The 11,272-nt window shown below is 37.1% G+C and overlaps 1 protein-coding gene across 4 annotated transcripts in view; it reads right to left on the bottom strand.

Annotated features, from left to right (window-relative positions):
- Positions 1-884: 884 nt before the first annotated feature.
- Positions 885-11,272, bottom strand: part of CDKL3 (cyclin dependent kinase like 3) — a 52,640-nt gene continuing 42,252 nt past the window's right edge. For 2 of the 4 annotated variants that reach the window (XM_023516258.1, XM_003782186.3), the window contains 6 exons: positions 10,278-10,431; positions 9,837-10,165; positions 7,567-7,660; positions 5,389-5,551; positions 4,172-4,269; positions 885-1,173 (listed from right to left, as the gene is read on the bottom strand). In XM_023516258.1, the coding sequence (XP_023372026.1) occupies positions 1,114-1,173; positions 4,172-4,269; positions 5,389-5,551; positions 7,567-7,660; positions 9,837-10,165; positions 10,278-10,431 (898 nt within the window). In that variant the 3' untranslated portion in view covers positions 885-1,113. Of the gene's footprint in view, positions 1,174-1,803; positions 1,899-4,171; positions 4,270-5,388; positions 5,552-7,566; positions 7,661-9,836; positions 10,166-10,277; positions 10,432-11,272 lie in introns of those variants that run through there. The other 2 variants (XM_012808131.1, XM_012808128.2) reach the window with 2 other exon arrangements.

The raw sequence follows: 11,272 nt of genomic DNA, 5'->3' as shown, positions 1-11,272 counted from the left end.
GAACTTTTATACAACACTTTCAAGTATATTTCAGTGGCCTGGACCTAACTGCAAGGGAAGCTAGTAAATGTGGGGGGGTGGGTTGTTTTGTTTTGAGACAGAGTCTCACTCTGTCACCCTGAGTAGAGTGCTATAGCATCATAGCTCACAGCAACCTCAAACTCCTGGGCTCACATGAGTTTAATTTTTAAACCCTGTATTATGTTATAATAATCTCTGCTATTAAACTTACAAATCTTATAAATGCCTTTATTGCTGACCAACACAACACACTTTTTTTTTTAGTTCTTGGCCGGGGTCGGGTTTGAACCCACCATCTCTGGCATATGGGGCCGGCGCCTTACTCACTGGGCCATAGGCACCACCCACAACATAGTATTTTTAATCATGTAGTTAAGGTCAGATATTTTTTTCCTTTTTTTTTTTTTTTTTTTTTGAGACAAGAGTCTCAAGCTATCACCCTGGGTAGAGTGCTGTGGCATCACAGCTCACACAGCAACCTCAAACTCTTGGGTTTAAGAGATTCTCTTGCCTCAACCTCCCAAATAGTTGGGACTACAGGCACCCATCACAACACCCAACTATTTTATGGTTGTAGTTGTCATTGTTACTTGGTAGGCCTGGCTTGGATTCGAACCCACCATCTCCAGTGTATGTGGCTGGTGCCCTAGCTGATGAGCTATAGGCGCCAAGCTGGGGGTCAGATATTTCAATAAGAACTTACTTCAGGAAGCCTGAGTGTTTTAGGAGGCAAGTGACTCAAGATTATATGACTATCAGAAGGAAGAAATCAATGTAAGTGCAGTGGGTGTCATGTGACAGGATATGCTACCTACTCAGTGACAGGATATACTACCTACTCAAGTAGTAGTGGCAAGGACAGAAGCAGGCAAAGAGGAGATGACTTTATAATTTCAAACCAAAGCATCACATTAACAGAGTTTTGGAAGGAAGAAGAAGGAAACAGTAAATGTTTCAATTATAAAAAAAAAGTTGGATGATGCTAATGGAGACCATAGGCTGTCTTAACAGTTCGTGTTACACTTTTATTGTCTGTAAAATAAGAAGGGAAGAGTAGGCAGTTTGCATTTTTAAGATTTAAAAGAAAAAACACTACCAGAAAAAAAATCTGTTCCTCTTCAAATTCTTCCCCTCACAATGGCCATCTCCACCCTAAAATTAGAAACCAAACTATTAAGAACCAAGGGTAAGACCATAAATATTAACATATGCTGCCAAAACCTCAACTGTATTAATGTTAAATAATCTGTAAACTACTAAATGATAAATATGCTAGTCAAACCAGAAGATTTGTTTCAATATCTTGTTCAAATTTCGTCCTTTTAAATAGCCTCCATGATATGTTTAAATGCTGCTCCAGAATGTTCAGTGTGAAACCAAACCCATATTTCATGTTTATCAAGTAAACTTGCTTGCTCAGAAATGTTTGGTGCTTCCAGACAATAGGATCTAACTTCATTACACATTTAGAAACTTTCCTTTTTGTAATTATAAAGCTTTGAATCAAAGCTAAGAATGACCACTAATCAAAACAGAACTGAAATAATAGATGATCAAATCAAAAGTATTTGATGAAATATAAACTGTAGTTTTATTAGAATGTATCAGTCAAGCAGTTTTTATAAATTAATTTTCAAATTAAGAAAACATGAATACCTTAAGGATTAATAAATTTAAAAATAGACACATAACTATACAGAATTTATGATATATCTGTAGAATTCTCTAGTCAGCATTTTTGTGTATGTAACATTAATAAAAAGGATTTTTTTTAAACCATACAGTGTTTCTGGGATTCCCTGAATTTTCAGCTGCTGCATTTTCTACTCTACATCTGGCAGGTTCTTCTTCCTTTCAGTTTGTGCATTTCCTGTATTCTAAAAAGTAAATAGAAACAGGACCTTAATTGAGGAAATGGTCAGTCTTTGGCTGAGGAAATACAGCCAGGGATAAATACTTGTACTTTGCCCCTGAGGGGTGCTTTATAAGGTACAGGGACATTATTTACCAGAGTATTTCTCTTTATCATCATCCAACAGAACTAAAAGTGTCCTTTATGGAGAATCTTCTCTTTAGTCTAAATCATTCGTTCACAGTAATTAGAGTTTCTATCTGGTCATAGAGCTTAGTCAATGCACATATGCACTATTTCAATATACTTCTAAGATACCTGAAAGAGTTTAATGTAAAACTGGGAAGTGCTTGGATCTGACTAGATAATTCAAAAAATCAGTCAATGGGCTGGGTATGGCCGCTCACCTCTGTTATCCTACCACTCTGGGAGGCCAAGGCAGGTGGATTGCCTAAGCTCAGGAGTTCAAGACCAGTCTGAGCAAGAGCAAGACCTTGTGTCTTAAAAAAAAACCAAAGTAGCCAGGCATTAATACTGGCACCTGTAGTCCCAGCTATTTGGGAGGCTGAGGCAAAAGGATCACTTGAACCCAAGAGTCTGAAGTTGCTGTGAGCTATGACACTACAGCACACTACTGAGGGTAACAAAGTGAGACTCTGTCTCAAAAAAAAAAAAAAAAAAGTCAATGCCTGGGCCAACAATAGAACAAATAAGTGGCTATTCCCTCCCTATCTTATGTTTTTAAAAACATAAGAATATCATATTCTCTCATGTTTAAAATATAATCCAGACTCAAAATTTAAGACATTTTTTAAACTCTGACAATAATTTGTTGAAAGCATTTGAACTTGTCTTATAGGCAATTTCGGTCACTTGTCAGAACCGCATTTGAATAAGCAGTACAAAGAAGCTATAACCAACACTGTCAATTTCTGGTTATTTCCAATAACTACTGCTTGTTTCAAAATTATTCTTATAAAAGGTCATCTTTTCAGGAATTCTTCATTATATGAGCAAGAAGAGAGTTTTCCTCCTCATTTACTTATCCTAAAAATGTCAAAACTGTCTCAAGAGTTTCTTTTTTCCTGTATTGAAATGAAATTTCCTGGGGGCTCTCATAGGACAATGGGATTAAACACATGGGTCACATTTCTAGACTGCCCAAGCTCAGGAGACCTAATTCACCCAAGCATTCAAAAATATGCAAATGGTGCGCTGTACAACATGTTGTTACATGAGTAAGTCACTCAAATTAAAAAATGTAAAGCCACTTTATTGCTTTTTATAAGGAACTAAAAGATGATCACTAATGGCTTGCTTGTTCTACAATATCTCCTTTCTGCAAAGTGAACTGTGGCATTCTTAACAAGTTCTAGGCCAAGACTAAGGCATAGCCCTAAATATCACAGTGATAATACTTCTAACAGTGTCTGATAACCCTCTTATCCAAATGTTGTAGAGATTGAGTAGCCTTGTTAAAATGCCTTCTTACAGTTTCAGATCAGCTTTTCTATATTTTTAGTTTCTTCACATGTCCTTAATAAGTATGTGCTATTTTTTATCATGAATAAAACTATAATCAATTTAATTTAAAAGCAGAGGTCATGGCATTGATAAATCACTTACAGAGATAACATCACAAATCCAAAATAGGAAGCCATCTATATGATTTAATTCAGGGGGGTGGGGGTGACCACGATCTCTTTCCCTTAAAAAGAGTACCTTTAGGGAGTATTCATTTGTATGTTAAAGGCTTCATGATTTCTGAGTAAAATTCAAGAATCTCTCTGGTAGGTAGCTGTTGGGGACACTTCAGTAAAATTACCTTGAGAGCTAGCTTGAGAGTGAATATTCGTGAAAATAGGACAGTAGGTAGATAGCAGAAATAGGGAAATAAACTGGAGATAAAACAAGAAGGAAGAAAGAGTCTAAAGACAAATACATATATCCTCATGGCCATATGCCCTATGTTTATCCCATCATCCATTTTCACTGGGATGGCTTACCTGCCCAATGTTTGACAACACACATAACACAGATACTATTTTCTCTGAGTACCAAGCATTTTAATCATTTGATATTCAAATGAGGGCTGGTATTTACTATCCCCCCAAAAATAACTTTTAGAAACTTTTAGTAATTGGTTATCTAAGGAAATATAAATGTTTCTAGGGTTTAAAAATTATAGAATTTTGAATTTGTATATAGATTTTCAATAATAATAGCTAAACTTATATACTGAGTCAAGGGCTCTAAACAACATTGTTTAGTAAAAACTATAAATGAAAAAAGTTTTACCTCCTGTTTTTCTTGATTTTGATCCATATTAAGTAAAGTTGGTATTTTAGATGAATCTGTTTTCTTTGAATCCCTTTTCAACACTTTTGTCTGTTTAGCTTTTATAAAATTATGTAAAACAATGAAAATTTGTTATTTCTACCTTGAAATTTTACTTTTCAAGAACTTCAACTGGAAATTGTGATGTCTACTAACATCACTTTCTCAATTTATTACAAAAGAACTAAATAATTTCTTGAGTTTTAATGGTAAATTATTTGCTTTATAACTTTATAAATAGCCTACAAAGTATTGAAAGAAAACACTGACTTTATTTGGTTTTATTATTCTCAATATGAATGCTAAGTAGAACAGATAATTTCTCTTAAGAGAATAGTACAGAATTAGAAGAGAATTAGTATATTCTTGCTATTATATTAACTTTTCACAAGGTGTCACTATTCTTCAAAGAAACATAAGAACATTTATTTAAGATATACATGAGTTTCATTTTTAAGTAATTCTCAAATTTAAGACTAAAGTAAATTCTAAATTTATAAATCTTATTTACTAAATCCTGGAATGTTCAGAGCATATGTAAAATTCCTGCTTTTTTTTTTTTTTTTTTTTTGAGACAGAGTCTCATCATGTCACTGCTGGCAGAGTGCTGTGGTATCACAGCTCATAGCAACCTCAAACTCTTGGGCTTAAGATTCTCTTGCCTCAGCCTCCCAAGTAGCTGGGACCACAGGTGCCCGCCGCAATGCCGGCTATTTTGTTGTTGTTGCAGCTGTCACTGCTGTTTAGCTGGCCTGGGCTGGGTTCGAACCTGCCAGCCTATGTGTATGTGGCCGGTGCCCTACTCACTGAACTATGGGCGCTCCCCCAAATTTCTGCTATTATATAAGCAAATGTCATGGAGAAAAATATGAATGCAATTTCCTCCTGGTCATATACTGAACCAAAACCATCTTCCTCAAATATTGTTTTAACATTTCAACAACACTGAAGTAATGAAAAATCGACTCTTTGAAGCTGTCTTAACTCCTCTTTAAGATTATCTCTTTTAAGTCTTACTCCTTATTTGATGATGGGGAAAAATATCTCATCAGCTGAAAATGTTTTTCTCACCAATTTACTTTTTTCTACCTAAATCACATGATAAAATGCACATTATATTATAAAACATCTTGCTGATGATATCCAGAGATTTGTAAAGCTATGCAACAAATGTATACCTTCCATTCCTTTAATATCCTTTGACTGTATTGTAAAAGGCAATTCTGGAAAATGGAATTCTTTCCTGTCAGTTCTGGAAAAATTCAGCTTCCTTTTGTTCTCATTTGCCATTTGATCACTTTGACCTGTTCGCTCATTAAATATACCCTTTTCCATTTGGCTCTAAACAAACAGACAAGAATTCATTTGAAGATGTATGTGTAACTATTTGTAGAATGACAAACCCAGAATTGCTAGTCATTTGGATGGTATAAGGTAAGCATAATAACTATTTTAATACTTCTGAAGAATGTCATTAAACATATCAACAAATCAAACTCTAATAAAAGTTTCAGAGAGGAGACATTTTTACCACATTTAATTCTCTGAGAATAATAGTCTTGACCATGAGAACCACAATACTAAATGTTAATATTTAATACTAATCACTGCACTCTGACTTTGAACAAACTGGTTCAGTTTTTTTGGTTTTTTTTTTTTTAGAGACAGAGTCTCACTTTGTTGCCCTTATTAGAGTGCCATGAAGTCACAGCTCCCAGCAACCTCTGGGCTTAGGCGATTCTCTTGCCTCAGCTTCCTGAGTAGCTGGGACTACAGGTCACAATAACTTCTTTGTCTATATAAATATATCTAACTGATGTATTTAATGGATATTAGGAAAAACCCAAGGGGAAAAAAATTACTTATATACCCAGCATCTTGAAAACCTTTTGTGTTACCTATTTTTGTTTATTTGACAACAAATCACTAAAATCTTTCTTGGTCAATGAACACTCTTTCACAATGTAATCTATAAGTATCTTACTGTATAAATGTACCCTAATGTACTTAAACATTCACCTACTCTTGGATAGGTTTGTGTTATTTTTTATTATTATAAATAACACTGTGCTTCCATTTTGTTGTTGTTGTTGTTGTTGTTTGTTTGAGACAGAGTCTCACTATGTTGCCCTTGGTGGAGTGCCATGGCATCTCAGCTTACAGCAACCTCAAACTCTTAGGCTTAAGCAATTCTCTTGCCTCAGCCTCCCAAGTAGCTGGGACTACAGGCGCCCACCATAACGCCCAGCTATTTTTGTTGTTGTTGTAGTTGTTATTATTGTCGTTTAGCAGGCCTGGGCTGGGTTTGAGCCCACCAGCCCCCGAGTATGTGGCTGGCACCCTAACCAGTGAGCTACGGGCACCAAGCCTTTGCTTCCATTTTGAATAAATCACTTTCCTATGTAAAAAATGGGGGGATGATCTTCAGTCGTTATTTTTTCCAGTGAAAGGAAGTGTGTAGGGCTCAACATATAGGAACCAACAACAGAACTCCAAACTACATAAGGTTAACTACTGACAGAAATTAAAGGAAACAGACAAATCCACAATTATAGTTAAAGATTCAATATTACTCCTTCAATAATTGATAAAACAAGTAGACTGAAAATCATTAACAATATGAGACATAAATGCTCTATCAAGGGCGGTGCCTGTGACTCAAAGGAATAGGGCACTGGCCCCATACGCCGGAGGTGGTGGGTTCAAACCCACCCTGGCCAAGAACTGCCAAAAAAAAAAAAAACAGAGAAAGTGTTTATTTGGTTATTGTTTTTAATGCATAAAGCCAGGTATTAAAACATTTTTTTGGAAGTGAAAAACCAGAAATTTTTGTAATTTTTTTTTTTTTTTTGAGACGGAGCCTCAAGCTATCCCCCTGGGTAGAGTGCCATGGCATCACGCTCACAGCAACCTCCAACTCCTGGGCTCAAGCGAGTCTCCTGCTTCAGCCTCCCAAGTAGCTGGGACTATAGGCGCCCACCACAATGCCTGGCCATTTTTTGGTTGCAGCCATCATTGTTGTTTGGAGGGCCTGGGCTGGGGATTCGAACCCGCCACCTTAGGTGTATGTGGCTGGCGCCTTAGCAGCTTGAGCCACAGGCGCCGAGCCAATTTTTGTAATTTTTAAGGGTGAAAATCTTTACTTATTCTGCCCAAGTCAGAGTACACAAATTAAGATATGGAAAAGATTAAAATTGTGCAAGCTTTAAGGAAATGATGGCCTATTTTAATCTTAGGAAGAAACAAAAGAAACTAAAAGCACATTTTTTAAATGTTAATTCCCCAAAGATAGAGAAAAGGAAAAGGGAGGTAATGTTAAAAGAGGCCATATTTTAATGACTAAATTTTTGCCTTACTTGAGTGGGACCTGCATCCTCTTGCCTGCCATTATATATAGCTTGTCCAATTGATTGCGAAGAAGTACGTCTCTTTTTTGCTCTTTCAGTTAACCTATTATTTAAAAATGGGTAAGAAGTTATTAGAACTTCCTAGAAATTCCTTTGCTTTAGTTTCAAGAGTGAATACGGAAGTCTATTGTTTGAATGTTGAATGCCGAAATTGCCATTATCAGTCCTTGAGTTCCAATTGCTCTAAGGAGAGAGGTAATAGGTAGAAAACCCCTATTGCATAGCTAACATCAGTGGTGATAACCATGTGGGGAACTCCTGCTGGCCTATTTGCTCTCTTTTATCTATTCTGAACTTAGGTCTCTTAACTACTGGGTTTCTCAGTTTATAATCTTGCTGTCCAAGAATGACTTAAAACCATGGTTACTGACACCTCAGTGTAATTCCATAATGTAATGTGTAAGTATCTTACTGTATGAATGTACTCTAATGTACTTAATCATTCACCTACTCTTACACATTACATTGTGGAATTACATTGGGGTCACCTCAAGAACAACTGAACTACTGCTATACCTTTTACTGACACAGACATGTCCATTGCCTGCCTCTGAAGACTACTAGGTTTCACAACCTAAGCCCACATCAGTCTGCTAACAGTGGTTCTCAACCTTCCTAATGCCACGACCCTTTAATACAGTTCCTCTGTGGTTGGGGATCACCACCACATGAGGAACTGAATTAAAGGGTCGTGGCATTAGGAAGGTTGAGAACCACTGTACTAAAATGTCCTTGGGCTAATAAACCTAACCTCCTTCCTCACTTAAAATCACAGTAGTCTTCTTAAATTTAGAAGTGGCTGGCCAGGCGCAGTGGCTCACACCTGTAATCCTAGAACTCTGGGAGATCGAGGCAGGTAGACTGCCTGATTCACAGGTTCGAGACCAGCCTGAGCAAGAGGGAGACCCCGTCTCTAAAAATAGCTGGGCATTGTGGCAGGCGCCTGTAATCCCAGCTACTCAGGAGGCTGAGGCAAGAGAATCCTTGAGCCCAAGAGTTTGAGGTTGATGTGAGCTGTGATGCCACAGCATTCTACCGAGGGCAACAAATGAGACTCTGTCTTAAAAAAAAAAAGAAAGAAATAGAAGTGGCCCTATGGGCAGCACCTGTAGCTCAGTGGGTAGGGTGTCAGCCACATATACCCAGGCTGGTGGGTTCAAACCCAACCTAGGCCAGCTAAACAACAATGACAACTGCAACAACAACAACAAAAATAGCTGGGCATTGTGGCCGGAACCTGTAGTGTAGGCTGAGGCAAGAGAATTGCTTACGCCCAAAAGTTTGAGGTTGCCGTGAGCTGTGATACCACGGCACTCTACCGAGGGCAACATAATGAGACTGTCTCAAAAAAAAAAAAAAAATAAGAAGTAGCCCTATGCCTTGCTAAACAGACCCTCAATATCTATCACACTGCCCTTGATCAGTAAGACCATAGGACCATTTTCTTAATCTATATGGAAGGCTAAAATCTAAAACTGGCCCAATATGCTGTTTTCCTCTCAAAATATTTGATCTTAAAGGGCTATTTGACTATGCACAATTATTTTTGTCTATCCTTCTTATACTTAGAGAATTTGCTATGATGTAAAAATAAAGATTACTTTGTTAAAAACACATCTATACTAGAACTTAGATAATAGCAGCTTTTTTCTCTTCAGAAGGGAAGACATTTTTCCAAGGGTATCTTTTTTAATGAGGTTTTACCAAAAGACATGAGTGAAAATTTAATCTATATGGCCAAGAAAATATCAATTTCTTTGGCCAGGCACAATGGCTCATGCCTGTGATCCTAGTGCTCTGGGAGGCCAAGGCAGGTGTATCACCTGAGCTTAGTAGTTCAAGACCAGCCTGAGGAAAATGAGACACCTTATCTAAAAATAGCTGCGTGTTGTGCAGGGCACGTGTTCAGGAGGCTGAGACAAGAGAATCGGTTGAGCCCAAGTGTTTGAGGTCGCTGTGAGCTATGATGCCAGGGCACTCAACCCCAGAGTGACTGAATGAGACTCTCAAAAAAAAAAAGTTAATTTCTTCTACAGCATTTATAAGAAGCACCCAGTTTAAAATTTAAAAAGCACCAGTAAATGACCCATTATATAATTATAATTTCAATATACCTTGCTCAAATTCAGGTTTCATAGAGACACTATGAATGTGATTCTTTGAAACACCATTATACTGGAACATTGTATTACTTACATCTCTTGTCTCTTTCAGCTCACCTTATATTAGAGTGAGGGAGAGTTGAACTGAGATTTGCAGCCATCAGATTACCACTAGTTAGATTGATGGGTGGCATTGTCATACAACCTCCAGAATGCAGATTTTCTTTCATATCATTAGAATTAGTGCTAGGATTGACAGGGTTTGGTGGTTCAATGAATACAGGTTTTATATCTTCAGATATAGCATGAGCATTTTCAATTGCATCTTGTTGACAATATCGACTTTCATACTCTGTCTTTTTCGGTTCTGAGATATCTCCTTTTCCTCCTCTGACTTTAGTAAATCTGACTTTGATATCCTTGGGCCTTTTCTCTTTTTCTGTTTCCTGGAATAGATACATCCAAAATCTACGTTGTGAGAACAGTTATTTTTGTCCTTAGAGTAACCATAATGTAACTATAATATTATACTGGCTGAAGTAAAACCAAACTTCTTACCTTTCCCCCTACTGAGCTACTTAGCAGTGTATTGGTATACATTGTTTTTCTTTCATCTCTCATAAGTTCATTTTCTTTACAATTTTCTTTTGGCTTGATGAATGAATTGACTTTTGCTTCCTGTAGTAATTTAGCTCTTAGTTCTGGTATGAATCTGACAAAAATAAGCAATATCAACCAATAGTCTTTTTATTTACACAGATATTTTATCTGGGTTTTTTTTTTTTGTTTGTTTTTGCAGTTTTTTGCAGGGGCCAGGCTTGAACCCGCCACCTCTGGCATATGGGGCCAGCGTCTTACTCTTTTGAACCACAGGCGCCACACCAGATATTTTATCTTTAATGAACCATTTAATCAATTAATTTACATTTCAGCTCTAGTATAAATAATACTGTATAATTATAATGTATTCTAAGAGTTAGCAAATACAAATTGCTTTCTGGTAAAGTTATATCTTTCAAAAATTTTGCTTTGGTAATCTACAAATATAAGACTTTTATAAAATGGACCCAGCTAGGCACAGTGGCTAACACCTGCAATCTTAGCGCTCTGGGAAGCTAAGGGCGGGAGGTTTACTTGAGGCCAGGAGTTTGAGACAAGCCTGAGCAACAGAGAAAGATCCTGTCTCTACAACAAAATTTAAATTAGGCAGATGTGTTGGCATGTGCCTCTAGTTCCAGCTATTCAAGAAACTGAGGTGCAACAATCCCTGGAGCCCTGGATAGAGGCTGCAGTGACTTATAATCTTGCCTCTGTGCTCCAGCCTCAGTGACAGAGCAAGATCCTGTCTCTAAAAAAAAAGAAAAAAATTTAATTCCTTTTGTGATGCAAAATTAGATTCCTTTACTTGTGAAAATTTTACTCAATAAAAATATTGCAGCTTGGCACCTGTAGCTCAGTGGCTAGGGTGCCAGCCACATAAACCGGAGCTGGCGGGCTCGAACCCAGCCCAGGCCTGCCAAAAAACAATGACAAACAACTATAACCAAAAAAAA

This window comes from Otolemur garnettii, unplaced genomic scaffold, assembly GCF_000181295.1.
Source record: "Otolemur garnettii isolate 467f Iridium unplaced genomic scaffold, OtoGar3 scaffold00003, whole genome shotgun sequence".
In the NCBI taxonomy this organism is placed as follows: domain Eukaryota; kingdom Metazoa; phylum Chordata; class Mammalia; order Primates; family Galagidae; genus Otolemur; species Otolemur garnettii.
This window is presented reverse-complemented; position numbering and strand designations above follow the sequence as displayed.